At 46.0% G+C, this 19166-nt stretch overlaps 1 protein-coding gene across 2 annotated transcripts in view; it reads left to right on the forward strand.

The window, feature by feature from the left end:
• Positions 1–5063, forward strand: part of PMP22 (peripheral myelin protein 22) — a 32526-nt gene extending 27463 nt beyond the window's left edge. For both annotated transcript variants that reach the window (XM_089663867.1, XM_089663868.1), the window contains one exon: positions 3354–5063. In XM_089663867.1, the coding sequence (XP_089519993.1) occupies positions 3354–3514 (161 nt within the window). In that variant the 3' untranslated portion in view covers positions 3515–5063. The remainder of the gene's footprint in view (positions 1–3353) is intronic.
• Positions 5064–19166: the final 14103 nt, after the last annotated feature.

A 19166-nucleotide genomic window follows, 5' to 3' on the forward strand; every position in this document is an offset into this window, starting at 1 on the left:
GGAAGAATGCTCCTTACATTGGTGGTCAGTGGGAAGAATGTCCCTTACATTGGTGGTCAGTGGGAAGAATGTCCCTTACATTGGTGGTCAGTGGGAAGAATGTCCCTTACATTGGTGGTCAGTGGGAAGAATGTCCCTTACATTGGTGGTCAGTGGGAAGAATGCCCCTTACATTGGGGGTCAGTGGGAAGAATGTTCCTTACATTGGGGGTCAGTGGGAAGAATGTCCCTTACATTGGTGGTCAGTGGGAAGAATGTCCCTTACATTGGTGATCAGTGGGAAGAATGCCCCTTACATTGGTGGTCAGTGGGAGGAATGTCCCTTACATTGGGGATCAGTGGGAAGAATGCTCCTTACATTGGTGATCAGTGGGAAGAATGTCCCTTACATTGGGGGTCAGGAGGAAGAATGTCCCTAACATTGGTGATCAGTGGGAAGAATGTCCCTTACATTGGGGGTCAGGGGGAAGAATGTCCCTTACATTGGTGACCAGTAGGAAGAATGTCCCTTACATTGGTGATCAGTGGGAAGAATGCCCCTTACATTGGTGACCAGTAGGAAGAATGTCCCTTACATTGGTGATCAGTGGGAAGAATGTCCCTTACATTGGGGGTCAGGGGGAAGAATGTCCCTTACATTGGTGATCAGTGGGAAGAATGTCCCTTACATTGGGGGTCAGGGGGAAGAATGTCCATTACATTGGTGACCAGTAGGAAGAATGTCCCTTACATTGGTGATCAGTGGGAAGAATGTCCCTTACATTGGGGGTCAGTGGGAATAATGTTATTTACATTGGGGGGTAAGTGGGAAGAATGTCCCTTACATTGGTGGTCAGTGGGAAGAATGCTCCTTACATTGGTGGTCAGTGGGAAGAATGTCCCTTACATTGATGATCAGTGGGAAGAATGTCCATTACAATCAGTTCATGCATTGACAAGGGACATGCTGATAGGAGGAGAGAGCAGAGTGACAGAGAGATGCGCTCTTTACTGTGCTGCTTCTCCTTTCACTGTTCAGTCACAGTCTGGAGGTGGGTTCAGGATGACCTGGACTCAGAGGAATTGTGCAACATGATGCTGGCCATCTAATGGCAGAAAAAAAGTACTGATGCAGAATATTGCAGCAGGGGCTATTTATTTATATCCTGTTGTTATTGGCTGGAGTTCTGCTTTAAATGTGCAGCTTTCATTAAAAACAATCCCGGTGATCCTGCTATGGACATCATCCAGTGCAAGTGAAATGTTAAAAATACCATTATACCCCCCCCCCCCGAATGTATTATACATGGAGATCATATCCCCCCTTATGTATTATACATGGAGATCATATCCCCCCTTATGTATTATACATGGAGATCATACCCCCCCTTATGTATTATCCATGGAGATCATATCCCCCCTTATGTATTATACATGGAGATCATATCCCCCTTATGTATTATACATGGAGATCATATCCCCCTTATGTATTATACATGGTGATCATATCCCCCCTTATGTATTATACATGGAGATCATATCCCCCCCTTATGTATTATACATGGAGATCATATCCCCCCCTTATGTATTATACATGGAGATCATATCCCCCCTTATGTATTATACATGGTGATCATATCCCCCCTTATGTATTATACATGGAGATCATATCCCCCCTTATGTATTATACATGGAGATCATATCCCCCCCTTATGTATTATACATGGAGATCATATCCCCCCCTTATGTATTATACATGGAGATCATATCCCCCCCCCTTATGTATTATACATGGAGATCATATCCCCCCCCCCTTATGTATTATACATGGAGATCATATCCCCCTTATGTATTATACATGGAGATCATATCCCCCCTTATGTATTATACATGGAGATCATATCCCCCCCTTATGTATTATACATGGAGATCATATCCCCCCCCTTATGTATTATACATGGAGATCATATCCCCCCTTATGTATTATACATGGAGATCATATCCCCCCTTATGTATTATACATGGAGATCATATCCCCCCTTATGTATTATACATGGAGATCATATCCCCCCTTATGTATTATACATGGAGATCATATCCCCCCTTATGTATTATACATGGAGATCATATCCCCCTTATGTATTATACATGGAGATCATATCCCCCCCTTATGTATTATACATGGAGATCATATCCCCCCTTATGTATTATACATGGAGATCATATCCCCCTTATGTATTATACATGGAGATCATATCCCCCCTTATGTATTATACATGGTGATCATATCCCCCTTATGTATTATACATGGAGATCATATCCCCCCCTTATGTATTATACATGGAGATCATATCCCCCCCCTTATGTATTATACATGGAGATCATATCCCCCCTTATGTATTATACATGGAGATCATATCCCCCCTTATGTATTATACATGGAGATCATATCCCCCCTTATGTATTATACATGGAGATCATATCCCCCCTTATGTATTATACATGGAGATCATATCCCCCTTATGTATTATACATGGAGATCATATCCCCCCCTTATGTATTATACATGGAGATCATATCCCCCCTTATGTATTATACATGGAGATCATATCCCCCTTATGTATTATACATGGAGATCATATCCCCCCTTATGTATTATACATGGTGATCATATCCCCCTTATGTATTATACATGGAGATCATATCCCCCCCTTATGTATTATACATGGAGATCATATCCCCCCCCCTTATGTATTATACATGGAGATCATATCCCCCCCTTATGTATTATACATGGAGATCATATCCCCCCTTATGTATTATACATGGAGATCATATCCCCCCTTATGTATTATACATGGAGATCATATCCCCCCTTATTCTATTCTGTTGTTATCGAAATTTGAATTTTGGAAGGCAGCTATATTCTATTCTATTCTTTTCAGTTTTTTTCCTTTATTTTATATTCTATTTTATTCTTCTCTTTTATTTTCTATTCTATTTTTTCTTTTCTATTCTTTTGGAAATTTGAATTTTGAAAGATGCTAATACACACAGTCTTTGAAGGAAATCAGCAACACTCAGCAATATGTTTATATTTTGAATTTGTTTTAGAATCCGATTGGAATTTGATTCATTTTGAATTTTGGATGAAATTTCATTTCGTTATTTCTGATTCATTTAAATTTGTTACTATTGTAATGCAGAAATTTGGATACTTTCAAATCTCTGAATACTGAAAATTTCATTTGAATTTTGGATCTGAACGAATCGAGCCGCACATGTCTACTCCATGTATCATTTAGCTGTTTTGAAAATTTTTTTTTGCATTGACTATATCTCCCCTAACAACGCTTCCGTATTTTTTTTTTTAGCGCTGTGCATAGTAGCCGGAGCGTCCATCTTCACCGTGCGGCACACGGATTGGCATAAGGACCCGGCCAGCTTCGGATTCGCCTACATCCTGGCGTGGGTGGCCTTCCCGTTGGCCGTCATCAGCGGCATCATCTACGTCATCCTGAGGAAACGCGAATAGGATGCCCGGCCCGCCGCCAACGCCGGGAAGGAACGAGAGAGAGGAAAAAAGAAAAAGAAAAAAGAAAAACGCTGAAATACAAAGTCTAAAGGGGATCCTAAAAGTATCGAATAAAAACCAAAACATTTCAACCTCCCCACACCTAAAATGAGAGAGGACGGTGGGGGAGGTTCCTGTGTTCATTGAAGATGTAAATAGTATCTGTGGTTTAAAAACCTATTTATAACACTTTTTACATATATGTACATAGTATCGTTTGCTTATTTTGACCTCCTAGCTTCCGTAAGCTAAAAAAAACCAAAAGGTATAAAAAAAATAAAAAAATTGTATTCGATTCCGCTACAAAAATAAAAAATTTTTTGTACGCGGACAACACACCCAAAAAATTACCAAATTTGCGTACCGTACCAAAGCAGTCTTGATGAGTCCTTGTCCCCCCTGCTCATACATACGGAGATGATTTCAGCTACCTGAGGTGACAACGGGTAGGAAACGGCCGCCGCCGCTTGAATTTAGAGAGAGGCTCGCGGCGGCGAAAGGCGAAAGACTCCAGAGCAGTTGAGAGCCCTCCAGGCCCATTACGAGAGAGAGGAAACGGGCCTGTCTGGGACTCCTATTGGGGGGGGAGGGGTATAGCAATGGCATGCCCAAGCAGGATGGGCAATGAGGCTGACGCAGAGGGAGGGTCAACATTCAAAAATGCCAGTTTTTTTTGTTGTTGCACTGAAACTACACCAAAGTACTGTGGGGGAAAAAAAAAAAATCCAAAAGATTTTTTTTTTCATTTGGAGATTGCAAGAAAATTTTTTTGCGGGCATTTAGGAGAAAGCGTCGAGACCACCTTGAGGTGGAGGCAGCGCCAAACGTTCATTTTTTTTTTTTGGTGCTGCGTTTCCGCTTTCTCGCGCTTTTTTTTTTTAATTCAGTGACTCTCTATGGCCAGCGGAGCTAGTGAATTTTTTTGTTGTTTGCAGCACCAGAAAGTGAGAGGGACTGTACCAACAGAACATACGCCGAGTTCCTAAACGGAGAACTCCTAGTCATTCTGAAGGAGATTTGCAGTATATGTGTATATTTTTTGTTATTTTAACCAATATGCATGTATTATACGTATAGAAATATATCTATTATTGAACAAGGTAGCCGAAACCTGTTTACCGAACATCCCTTTTCCCGGAAAAAAAAAAAAAATTCAAATTAAAAAAAAAATAATCGACTTATATTTCTGAAATCTGACTGACAAAAAAAAAAATTAAGAAGTAGTTTCTCACTGTGTAGACTAAAACGTAAGAAAAACCAAGTGGTGCTATGATTAAAAAAAACAAAAAACAAAAAAAAACAAAAAAAAAAAACGTTTGGACCATTCCTTACATTTTAACAGTGACGTCATTTCTGACCCAGTAACAGTTCTTTTTTGTCGTTAGTTTTCTGTCTCTTTTGTTTTTTTTGTTTTGTTTTTTTGTTTTTTTCCAAATAAAACCGTTGAATTTCCTGTCTAGTTCTAAAGTGAGGTCTATGTGAATATTTAATAAAAAAGAAAAAAAAATAACAGGGCTGCTCGGAAGTTTTCGTGACGTGTTTTACCGCGTGCTGTGTTTTGATTGGACGGGGCGAAGGGGAATAAGGAGGCGCGAGTGTGATTGTTTGATCACAGGTAGGGGTAAGGGGCCAATCACAGCTGATCACAGATTGGGGTAAGGGGCCAATCACGGCTGATTACAGATGGGGGGTAAGGGGCCAATCATGACTGATTACAGATGGGGGTAAGGGGCAAATCATGGCTGATTACAGATGGGGGGTAAGGGGCCAATCATGACTGATTACAGATGGGGGTAAGGGGCCAATCACAGTTGATTGGGCAGCACAGTGGCTAAATGGTTAGCACTTCCCCCTGGCAGTACTCGGGTCATTGGTTCGAATCCCAACCACAGCACCACCTGCCTGGAGTTTGCATGTTCTCCCTGTGCCTGCGTGGGTTTCCTCTGGGTACTCCGGTTTCCTCCCACACTCCAAGGACATGCTGGTATGTGAATTGGATCCTGTCTAAATTGGTCCTAGTATGTGTATGTATGAATGTGAGTTAGGGACCTTAGATTGTACGCTCCTTGAGGGTTAGGGACCTTAGATTGTACGCTCCTTGGGGGCGGGGACTGATGTGAATGTGGACAACACACCCAAAAAAATTACCAAATTCACGTACCATACCAAAGCAGTCTTGATGAGTCCTTGTCCCCCCTGCTCATACATACGGAGATGATTTCAGCTACCTGAGGTGACAATGGGTAGGAAACGGCCGCCGCCGCTTGAATTTAGAGAGAGGCTCACGGTGGCGAAAGGCGAAAGACTCCGGAGCAGTTGAGAGCCCCCCAGGCCCATTACAAGAGAGAGGAAACAGGCCTGTCCAGGACTCCTATTGGGGGGGAGGGGTATAGCAATGGCATGCCCAAGCAGGATGGGCAATGAGGCTGGCGCAGAGGGAGGGTCAACATTCAAAAATGCCAATGTTTTTTTTTTGTTGTTGCACTGAAACTACACCAAAGTACTGTGGGCTGTGGACTGTACGCTCCTCGGGGGTGGGGACTGATGTGAATGTACAATATATATGTAAAGTGCTGCGTAAATTGATGACGTTATATAAGTACCTTAAATAAATAAATAATTGTGGTGAAAACGCAATGAAATGACCGCAAACGGAATAATGGCGCAAAGCTGGTCGAGTCAGAGCAGGTACTTGTTAGAAACAATCCAGAACTGACCATAGAAACGTGGCAAGCATAAGTCCTCGGAGATCGTTGGAAAAGTCCAAAGGTGTAATCCGGAGAGATCAGGGGTCTCCTAACTGTCTAAACAAAGGGTCAGTTTACTGTCCTTCAGACTTTAGGGGGGGGGGGACGAACCTTGGCTATTGGGAGTATACCAGTGGGAATAGACAGTGCCCCATCATTGGTGTCGGTGGGAGGAATAGTGCCCCATCATTAGTATCAGTGGGGGGAATAGTGCCCCATCATTGGTGTCAGTGGGAGGAATAATGCCCCACTATATCCGGTCTCCCCGGACCCTGCATTCACTATATCCGCTCTCCCCAGACCCTGCATTCACTATATCTGCTCTCCCCGGACCCCGCATTCACTATATCTGCTCTCCCCGGACCCTGCATTCACTATATCCGCTCTCCCCGGACCCCGCATTCAGTATATCCGCTCTCCCCGGACCCCGCATTCACTATATCTGCTCTCCCCGGACCCCGCATTCACTATATCCGCTCTCCCCGGACCCCGCATTCACTATATCCGGTCTCCCCGGACCCTGCATTCACTATATCCAGTCTCCCCGGACCCCGCATTCACTATATCCGGTCTCCCCGGACCCCGCATTCACTATATCCGCTCTCCCCGGACCCTGCATTCACTATATCTGGTCTCCCGGACCCCGCATTCACTATATCCAGTCTCCCCGGACCCCGCATTCACTATATCTGGTCTCCCCGGACCCTGCATTCACTATATCTGGTCTCCCCGGACCCTGCATTCACTATATCCGCTCTCCCCGGACCCTGCATTCACTATATCCAGTCTCCCCGGACCCCGCATTCACTATATCTGGTCTCCCCGGACCCTGCATTCACTATATCCGGTCTCCCCGGACCCTTCATTCACTATATCCGCTCTCCCCGGACCCCGCATTCACTATATCTGGTCTCCCCGGACCCTGCATTCACTATATCTGGTCTCCCCGGACCCTGCATTCACTATATCCGCTCTCCCCGGACCCTGCATTCACTATATCCAGTCTCCCCGGACCCCGCATTCACTATATCTGGTCTCCCCGGACCCTGCATTCACTATATCTGGTCTCCCCGGACCCTGCATTCACTATATCCGCTCTCCCCGGACCCCGCATTCACTATATACGCTCTCCCCGGACCCCGCATTCACTATATCCGCTCTCCCCGGACCCTGCATTCAGTATATCCGGTCTCCCCGGACCCCGCATTTACTATATCTGGTCTCCCCGGACCCTGCATTCACTATATCCGGTCTCCCCGGACCCTGCATTCACTATATCCGCTCTCCCCGGACCCTGCATTCACTATATCCGCTCTCCCCGGACCCCGCATTCACTATATTCGCTCTCCCCGGACCCCGCATTCACTATCTCCGCTCTCCCCGGACCCCGCATTCACTATATCTGGTCTCCCCGGACCCCGCATTCACTATATCCGCTCTCCCCGGACCCCGCATTCACTATATCCGCTCTCCCCGGACCCTGCATTCACTATATCCGGTCTCCCCAGACCCCGCATTCACTATATCCGCTCTCCCCGGACCCGGCATTCACTATATCCGCTCTCCCTGGACCCCGCTATCACTATATCCGCTCTCCCCGGACCATGCATTCACTATATCCGCTCTCCCCGGACCCCGCATTCACTATATCTGGTCTCCTCGGACCCCGCATTCACTATATCCGCTCTCCCCGGACCCGGCATTCATTATATCCGCTCTCCCCCCGGACCCCGCATTCACTATATCTGGTCTCCTACAGTACACAGAACATGGAAAATCAATTATTTTAGTAAATATAAACTACTAAATCTCTTTTCTCATCAGACGTATTTAGCAGTCTTGTGACCTCTATCAGTGTCCAGCAGAGCACTGGTAACAGCTTGTAGCAGGAGTTTCCATTCTGCTCTTGGAGGATGCAGAACCCCAGAGCTGTCTAGACAGTTCTGTTTGGCCCTGTGCTGATCACATGCCCCCTCCCAAAGAATAAAAGAGCTCTCTAGCAATACACACCAAACTGAGCATGTGCAGAGTGACTCCTAGAGTTCTGTACTAGAGCAGCAGATGGATTTGGGACAGTGAAAGAAAGGGAGGATCAGAGAAGACAGGATCAAACAGCCTTTTTACACAATGCAGAGGATTAACCCCTTAGGTTCTACAGTGAGTATAACAAGCATGCTTTACTGCATCTACAGACTGATTGTACTGTTGTGGGTTTAGGAACACTTTAAAGAGTAACTTCAGTACCCTTTCATTTGGCTCCACCCCCTCCAGGGTCGCCATTTGCGTATAAATGTGATGCGTGTCACGTGTGTAGATGTACTGAAGGGCTCTGCTCAGCCTTCGGGGAACTCCCATAGCAGCCCATCTTTGCGCATGCACAGATGTGCGGGAAACCCATATGTGCGGAGATCTGTCGCAGGGCTGTGCTGATACCTGAAGTCCGGGGAGGGGTGTCCACCAATGTCATTCTCACTTAGGTGCAAAGCAGGGGTGGACTGGCAACTCATGGGGCCCCCGGGCAATAGGGGATCATGGGGCCCCTGTGGCCTTGCCCAAATTTAAAAAAAGCCTATGAAAAAGGTACCAGGGGCATCTCATGGGGCCCCCTACTGACCCCGGGCCCTCGGGCAGTGCCCGAGTTTCCAAATGGTCAGTCCGCCCCTGGTGCAAAAAAAATCCATTAACTTCAAAAAAGAAATGTGTATCCATATGTTAGAGAGGGAGGGGGAGGAGGCAGCAAAATGACATTTAATTAAGTCGGAAGGAATATGAGTGTGTTAAGATTCCACCGAAAATGAATAAAACCAAAAAGCCACATTATAGCGAGCGATCACTGCAAATATAACAATGCACCTGAGCCAGCCAAGGGTAGGATAGGCAATCAGCACTCAATAGTGGGCTTAGCCTGCCCTCTGCTGGCAGATATTGGTAAGACACCGTTAACTCAAACCTCTACAATGTTAATGGAACACACAAGCTTTAGCCTCAGCCATGGGGAATCCTGAGACTTGCGGGTCGTATCGAAGGAGAAAACCTAACAAATCACATTGCACAAATCCTCCCAGGACTGGGTACAATACACACACATATATATATATACATACTGCTCAAGAAAATGAAAGGAACACTTTGAAAACCCATCAGATCTCAATGGGGAGGAATCTCCTGCTGGATCTCTATACTGACATGGATGGGGTGATGTGTTAGGATCATAAGGACACCCCATCGTTTGATGGAAATGATCGACCTACAGAGGACTGAATTCAACTTTAGTGTGTTTTTGACTGGCATTTCGACCTTTGTGACATAAAAAAATCGCTATTTTCTTCTCTAGGGTGTCTGCTTTCAGACAATATATCACGTTTTGGGGGTTTTTGTGTCATCTTCGGGTCTAAAATTATTTTTTAAACGTGTGTGAAAACAAAAAAAAGGAAAAAACGGCTCTGGCAGCGACGGGGTTCATACTGCTTCAGCAGTCCCTGACATAAGGAAGGTCTCATGTATGATGGGAGAAGTCATACCAAGTGTCCGGACCAGGGGCGGACTGACCATTTGGAAACTTGGGCACTGCCCGAGGGCCCGGGGTCAGTAGGGGGCCCCTTGAGATGTCCCTGATACCTTTTTCAAAGGCTTTTTTGAGTTTGGGCAAGGACACAGGGGCCCCATGATCCCCTATTGCCCGGGGGCCCCATGAGTTGTCAGTCCGCCCCTGGTCCGGACCACCAAGGTTCAGTCTGAACACAACCCTAAGCTCGATCAGTCGAATATACTGGAAAATAGATTTAAGGTTTCACACATTTTCATTTTTCTGGAAGTACGGTGTATTCTGGAGAGCAGATGTGGTGGTGACCTCCTATCAATACACGATCAATACTCTGGCAGATAACAGTGAAGGTTCCCTGTGCTCCTCCATTGTCCCGTCTTGCCTCCTGCGTCTTTCTGCAGGTGGCCCTCTGATCATATGGTAATGTACCTTCGCCATTAACTGGGGGGGGGGGGGGTGCAGATGGGACCAGCCATAGGATGGAGAACCGTGACCAATGTGACTGATGTCCTCCTTGATTAGAAGAGAAGCCACCAAACTTACTGGACACAAAGAGGGAAATTATTGATTGTCATCTCCTGGATTGTATGCAGCATTCCCCAGTGTGCCCTGTCATGGATGGTGTCATACAGAGTCCTGGATGGGATTCTCTACACCCAACCTTTCAAAAAAATGAATGGCATCCGGAATCGGGACTTTCATGGTCTTGGATTTTAGGGTCTTGGTTTTCCGGTGCCATGAAAGTCCCGATTGTTGATTGTGCTTCTTTGTGGTGCCTTATTGGGGTATCGATACCTGTAGAGCAGGGGGTCAAAGTCAACATCATCACGGGGCTCACCAGCATTATGGTTGCTCTCAAAGGGCAGTTGTATCTGTAGGACTAGATGTCCAGAGCACCCCCCCTTACATCAGATGTTAATAGCCCCCCCAATCATTATTATTACAGAAACTTATGTACCAATGTGACTGATGTCCTCCTTGATTAGAAGACAAGCCACCACACTTAATGGACACAGAGAGGGAAATTATTGATTGTCATCTCCTGGATTGTATGCAGCATTCCCCAGTGTGCCTTGTCATGGATGGTGTCATACAGAGTCCTGGATGGGATTCTCTACACCCAACCTTTCAAAAAAAAAGAATGACATCTGGAATTGGGACTTTCATGGTCTTGGATTTTAGGGTCTTGGTTTTCCAGTGCCATGAAAGTCCAGATTTTTGATGGTGCTCCTATGTGGTGCATCCTTGGGATGTCGGTACCTGTAGGGCAGGGTGGTCAAAGTCAACATAATCACGGGCCTCATCAGAATTATGGTTGCCCCAAAGGGTGGTTGTATCTGTTAGACTAGATGTCCAGAGCAACCCCCCCCCTTACATGAGATGTTAATAGCCCCCCCCCATCATTAATATTACAGGCACTTATAGCACTGTCAAAAGTGAGTCCACTCCTAAGTGACAAGGTCCAAATTGGGCCCAATTATCCATTTTCCCTCCCTGGTGTCATGTGACTCGTTGGTGTTACAAGGTCTCAGGTGTGAATGGGGGGGGGGGGGTTACATTTGGTGTTATCGCTCTCACTCTCTCATACTGGTCACTGGAAGTTCAACATGTGTCATGTACCGCCTGGCGGTATCTCTAGCAACCCACAGGACAGGACTCCCCAGGGCGCGGGGTCTAAGTCCCAGTCTGCTTTTTCACCAGAGCCCCTGATGGTGGGGATGGACTTGGAACAGGCTGTGACCAAGTCGTGGCCCCTGAGTGCACCTGCCCGTGGTAGAGGGATGTACTGGAACAGAGCCTGATGTGAAGAGGCGGATATACCTGGGCAGCAGTGACTGGATCCGTGCAGGATGGATGGACGGATGGATGGCAGGGTGGAGGAGTGGAAGAGGACTCCAGTGGCAACCTGTGAAGCTCTGGTGACCTCCATGCCCAAGAGGGTTAAGGCAGTGCTGGAAAATAATGGCGGCCACACAAAATATTGACACTTTGGGCCCAATTTGGACCTTGTCACTTAGGGGTGGACTCACTTTTGTTGCCAGCGGTGTAGACATTAATGGCGGAGTGTTGAGTCATTTTGAGGGGACTACAAATTTACATGTTATACAAGCTGTACACTGACTACGTCACATTGTAGCAAAGTGTCATTTCTTCAGTGTTGTCACATGAAAAAGAGAATCAAATATTTACGAACATGTGAGGGGTGGACTCACTTCTGGGAGATACTGTATATATATATATAGGTGGGGGGAGGGGTGGACTCACTTCTGGGAGATACTGTATATATATAGGTGGGGGGAGGGGTGGACTCACTTCTGGGAGATACTGTATATATATATATAGGTGGGGGGAGGGGTGGACTCACTTCTGGGAGATACTGTATATATATATATATATATATATAGGTGGGGGGAGGGGTGGACTCACTTCTGGGAGATACTGTATATATATATATATATATATATATATATAGGTGGGGGGAGGGGTGGACTCACTTCTGGGGGATACTGTATATATATATATATATATATATATAGGTGGGGGGAGGGGTGGACTCACTTCTGGGGGATACTGTATATATATATATATATATATATATATATAGGTGGGGGGAGGGGTGGACTCACTTCTGGGAGATACTGTATATATGTATATATATATATATAGGTGGGGGGAGGGGTGGACTCACTTCTGGGAGATACTGTATATATGTATATATATATAGGTGGGGGGAGGGGTGGACTCACTTCTGGGAGATACTGTATATATATATATAGGTGGGGGGAGGGGTGGACTCACTTCTGGGAGATACTGTATATATATATATATATATATATAGGTGGGGGGAGGGGTGGACTCACTTCTGGGAGATGCTGTATATATGTATATATATATATATAGGTGGGGGGAGGGGTGGACTCACTTCTGGGAGATACTGTATATATGTATATATATATATAGGTGGGGGGAGGGGTGGACTCACTTCTGGGGGATACTGTATATATATATATATATATATATATATATATATATATAGGTGGGGGGAGGGGTGGACTCACTTCTGGGAGATACTGTATATATATATATATATATATATATATATATATATATAGGTGGGGGGAGGGGTGGACTCACTTCTGGGAGATACTGTATATATGTATATATATATATAGGTGGGGGGAGGGGTGGACTCACTTCTGGGGGATACTGTATATATATATATATATATATATATATATATATATATATAGGTGGGGGGAGGGGTGGACTCACTTCTGGGAGATACTGTATATATATATATATATATATATATATATAGGTGGGGGGAGGGGTGGACTCACTTCTGGGGGATACTGTATATATATATATATATATATATATATATATAGGTGGGGGGAGGGGTGGACTCACTTCTGGGGGATACTGTATATATATATATATATATATATATATATATATATATATAGGTGGGGGGAGGGGTGGACTCACTTCTGGGAGATACTGTATATATGTATATATATATATATAGGTGGGGGGAGGGGTGGACTCACTTCTGGGAGATACTGTATATATGTATATATATATAGGTGGGGGGAGGGGTGGACTCACTTCTGGGAGATACTGTATATATATATAGGTGGGGGGAGGGGTGGACTCACTTCTGGGAGATACTGTATATATATATATATATATAGGTGGGGGGAGGGGTGGACTCACTTCTGGGAGATGCTGTATATATGTATATATATATATATAGGTGGGGGGAGGGGTGGACTCACTTCTGGGAGATACTGTATATATGTATATATATATATAGGTGGGGGGAGGGGTGGACTCACTTCTGGGGGATACTGTATATATATATATATATATATATATATATATATAGGTGGGGGGAGGGGTGGACTCACTTCTGGGAGATACTGTATATATATATATATATATATATATATAGGTGGGGGGAGGGGTGGACTCACTTCTGGGAGATACTGTATATATGTATATATATATATAGGTGGGGGGAGGGGTGGACTCACTTCTGGGGGATACTGTATATATATATATATATATATATATATATATATATATATATATAGGTGGGGGGAGGGGTGGACTCACTTCTGGGAGATACTGTATATATATATATATATATATATATATAGGTGGGGGGAGGGGTGGACTCACTTCTGGGAGATACTGTATATATGTATATAGGTGGGGGGAGGGGTGGACTCACTTCTGGGGGATACTGTATATATGTATATAGGTGGGGGGAGGGGTGGACTCACTTCTGGGGGATACTGTATATATGTATATATATATATAGGTGGGGGGAGGGGTGGACTCACTTCTGGGGGATACTGTATACAACGTTTGATGTTACATTTAGATATAGTTATGTTAGTCACATAAATCTTATAGAATACCTTTTTTGTTCATTTTTTTTTGTATGTAAATCAATGGTGAAGGGAAGAATTAAACCCGACTTTTATTATCTAATCGATGTAATAAAGATGTGATAATATAACGGGATCTGAGCCGTATGCTGAGGCAGAACATGATGTAAATGTCATTGATTGCACAGGAAGGGGGATGTCACTTTGTCACCCCAGGCCAGTGATGTCTTTGTTCTGAGTCCTGCACATGCCAGACAAATGGCTGCTGACCCCAGGTGCATGGCATGGTCAATAGGCCAGGGGCACAGAGCGGGGTCAGAGGTTAAAGGTGCAGACAGTACAGCCTGACCATTAGGTGTCACCAGCGGGCCATGGTCCTCTTGGCTTGTAAAGGGGCCCTTTAGTGTTCTGTGCACATAGAACAAGGCAAGATCCCGCACTAGGAGTGAGCTGAAGCCACGTGACAACATTTTATATTCATAATTCCATTTTCAGGGAATCCGCGGTGACAATGAAACCTTTCCGGGTTGATTTACTAAAGACAAATAGACTGTGCACTCTGCAAAAGCAGTTGCTCTAGAGCAGTGGTCTCCAAACTGTGGCCCGGGGGGCCAGATGTGGCTCTTTGCTTGCTTTTATACGGCCCCTGGGATACTATTCCATCCACTGACACCAACAGTTGGGCATATGTCCTCCCTCCTAATACCAATGTGCAGGCACAATTCTTCCCAATGACACCAAGGATGGGGCACAATTCTTCCCAATGACAATAACAATGGGGCACAATTCTTCCCAATGACACTAACAATGGAGCTCAATTCTTCCCAATGACACCAACGATGGGGCACAATTCTTCCCAATGACACCAATGATAAGGCACAATTCTTCCCAATGACAATAACAATGGGGCACAATTCTTCCCAATGACACTAACAATGGAGCTCAATTCTTCCCAATGACACCAACGATGGGGCACAATTCTTCCCAATGACACCAATGATGGGGCACAATTCTTCCCAATGACATCAATGATGGGGCACAATTCCTCCCAATGACACCAATGATGGGCCACAATTCTTTCCAGTGACACCAACGATGGGGTACATAACATCATCCAGTTAGAGGTTACATTTCCTTTACAACTTAGAGCCCACTCGCCTGCCCGCTATCGCCTGCTCACCCACCTTCCCGCTCGTCATATGACGTCCTCCCAGAACCGCACTCACTGCAGCACGCACCCGGCATTCTCTGTGATTGCTGTGTCCTTCGGATACAGCTAATCACATGTCAAGGTAAAGGGCCAATCACAGCTGATCACATGTCAAGGTAAAGGGCCAATCACAGCTGATCACATGTCAAGTTAAAGGGCCAATCACAGCTGATCACATGTCAAGGTAAAGGGCCAATCACAGCTGATCACATGTCAAGGTAAAGGACCAATCACATCTGATCACATGTCAAGGTAAAGGGCCAATCACAGCTGATCACATGTCAAGGTAAAGGACCAATCACAGCTGATCACATGTCAAGGTAAAGGGCCAATCACAGCTGATCACATGTCAAGGTAAAGGGCCAATCACAGCTGATCACGATGTCAACACACTTTGCGGTTATGAGCAGTACTTATCTCACACTGTCACAGCGTCAGGAAAGGACTGCCGAGAACCGGCAAGTGTGAATGGAGACATCTACACTGATTATCAGTGCAGCCCCAACAGTGCCCATCAGGGCCAAGCAGTGCTGGCAATCGGTGCCCATCAGTGCTGCTAGTCAGTGCCATCTATCAGTGCTCTTCAGTGCTGCTCATTAGTGCACATCTGTGCTGCCTATCAGTGCTCATCAATGCCACCTATTAGTGCCCATCAGTGCCGCATATAGTTCAGCTTCATCAGTGCCTCCTCATCAGTGTCCATCAGGGCAGCCTATCAATTCCCATCAGTGCTGCCTCATCAGTGCTCATCAGGGCAGCCTACCAGTGCCCATCAGTGCTGCCTATCAGTGCCCATCAGTGCTGCCTATCAGTGCCCATCAGTGCTGCCTATCAGTGCTGCCTATCAGTGCCCATCAGTGCTGCCTATCAGTGCCCATCAGTGCTACCTATCAGTACTCATCAGTGCTGCCTATCAGTGCCCATCAGTGCAGCTTCATCAACGGAAAAAAAAATAAGAAAAACTTAGTGGTAATTAAATTCCACAAAAAGAAAGTTCTATTTGTGTGGAAAAAATGCAAAAAATTTCACATAAGTACAGTGTTGCATGACCGCGCAATCGTGATTCAAAGTGCGACAGCGCTGAAAGCTGAAAATTGGTCTTGGCAGGAAGGGGGTAAAAGTGCCCAGTAGGGAAGTGGTTAATGTCACTGGTGATATCAGTGGCAGTCAGTCAGTGCTCCCCCCCCTTCAGCGTCAGTTAGTGTCAGATTGCCCGCCGCACTATCACAGTCCCATTATAAGTCATTGATCGCTGCCATTACTAGTATAAAAAAATACAAATTCCAGTTTTTATCTCATAGTTTGTAGACTATCACTTTCACAAAAACCAATCAATAGAAACTTATTGGGATTTTTCCTACCAAAGACATGTAGAAGAAAGTAGATTTTTGAAATTTTTGAATCGGACATGTATTATAGCAGAAAGTAAAATTGTTTGTTTTTTCAAAATTTTGGGTCTGTTTTTGTTTATATTGCAAAAAACATTCACCAAAAGAAAGCTCTATTTGTGTGAAAAAATCTAAATTTCATTACAGTGTTGCAAGTAGGGCAGTGCCGAAGAGCAAAAGATGGCCTGGTCAAGGGCGTAAAGTCTTCCGGAGCTGTGTGGTTAAAGCAAAACTCCAGACAAAAATAAAAATGAATAGTTGTCTGTATGGGGCCCCGTGGTTTCTAACAGCAGCCCTGGCTGCACCATATTTTGCAGTCTCCAGTTTTCGTAAATCACCCCCAATGCGTCAGCTGAATGTGCACTGTATAGTGTACTGTAGAGGGTTGTGTGTTTCTCAAAGTGTCCATGTGAGGGCGCCCCAGCCTTCCCCATAGGCAGAGCTCTTTAAATGTCTTTGCGCCTGGAAGTGTCTTTCCTGCATTAATACCATGAGTGCTCAGTACTGATCACTCTCTGTGTTCATTCATAACTAAAGCATAGAAAACTGTTTTTTGGGGGGGCTGTCAAGTTGGCTTTATGGAGCCCCATTGTTTCTAACAGCAGCTATGGCTGCACCATATTTTGCAGTCTCCAGTTTTAGTAAATCACCCCCAATGCGTCCACTGAATGAACACTGTATAGCATACTGTAGAGCAGCGGTTCTCAACCTGGGGGTCGTGACCCCTTTGGGGGTCGAACGACCATTTCCCAGGGGTCGCCTAAGACCTTCGGAAAACACATATTTCCGATGGTCTTAGGAACCGAGACACCGCTGCTGTCTCCAGCGATGTGTGGGCGGGATGATATGCTGCCCCTGTCACCGCCTCCTCGCCGCTGATTGGCCACCGGAACTGTAGCTCAGGAGAGGCACACAGGCGGCCAATCACCGGCGAGAAGGTGGAGCTTGGAGAGGAGGAGCCGAGCGGCAGCGCGCGGAGATCGAAGAAGATCGAGGGAGCTGCAGGAACGAGTGAAGAGAGAGGCCAGAGAAGGAAGACAGCTGACAGGTAAGTGCAAATTTTGCTGCTGCAGCCAGGTATACAGGCTGTAGATGGGAGAGGGAGAGAGCGAGCCCAGGCTGGAGCAGGAGTCAGCAAGGTAAGTATCATTGGTGTCAGTGGAAGGGATAGTGCCCCATCATTTGTGTCACTAATACCAACGATGGGGCACTATTCCTCCCCCCACTGACACCAACGATGGGGCACTATTCCTCCCCCCACTGACACCAACGATGGGGCACTATTCCTCCCCCCACTGACACCAACGATGGGGCACTATTCCTCCCCCCACTGACACCAACGATGGGGCACTATTCCTCCCCCCACTGACACCAACGATGGGGCACTATTCCTCCCCCCACTGACACCAACGATGGGGCACTATTCCTCCCACTAACGCCAATGATGGGGCACTATTCCTCCCACTGATACCAATGATGGGGCACTATTCCTCCCACTGACACCAATGATGGGGCACTATTCCTCCCACTCATACCAATGATGGGGCACTATTCCTCCCACTGACACCAATGATGGGGCACTATTCCTCCCACTGACACCAATGATGGGGCACTATTCCTCCCACTCATACCAATGATGGGGCACTATTCCTCCCACTGATACCAATGATGGGGCACTATTCCTCCCACTCATACCAATGATGGGGCACTATTCCTTCCACTGACACCAATGATGGGGCACTATTCCTCCCACTGATACTAATGATGGGGCACTATTCCCCCCACTGACACCAATGATGGGGCACTATTCCCCCCACTGACACCAATGATGGGACACTATTCCTCCCACTGACACCAATGATGGGACACTATTCCTCCCACTGACACCAATGATGGGACACTATTCCTCCCACTGACGCCAATGATGGGACACTATTCCTCCCACTGACGCCAATGATGAGGCACTATTCCTCCCACTGACGCCAATGATTGGGCACTATTCCTCCCACTGACACCAATGATGGAGCACTATTCCTCCCACTGACACCAATGATGGGGCACTATTCCTCCCACTGACACCAATGATGGGGCACTATTCCTCCCACTGACACCAATGATGGGGCACCATTCCTCCCACTGACACCAATGATGGGACACTATTCCTCCCACTGACGCCAATGATGGGGCACTATTCCTCCCACTGACGCCAATGATGAGGCACTATTCCTCCCACTGACGCCAATGATTGGGCACTATTCCTCCCACTGACGCCAATGATTGGGCACTATTCCTCCCACTGACACCAATGATGGAGCACTATTCCTCCC

This window comes from Staurois parvus, unplaced genomic scaffold, assembly GCF_062004578.1.
Source record: "Staurois parvus isolate SC_StPar_1 unplaced genomic scaffold, SC_StPar_1.0 ptg001792l, whole genome shotgun sequence".
Taxonomy (NCBI): domain Eukaryota; kingdom Metazoa; phylum Chordata; class Amphibia; order Anura; family Ranidae; genus Staurois; species Staurois parvus.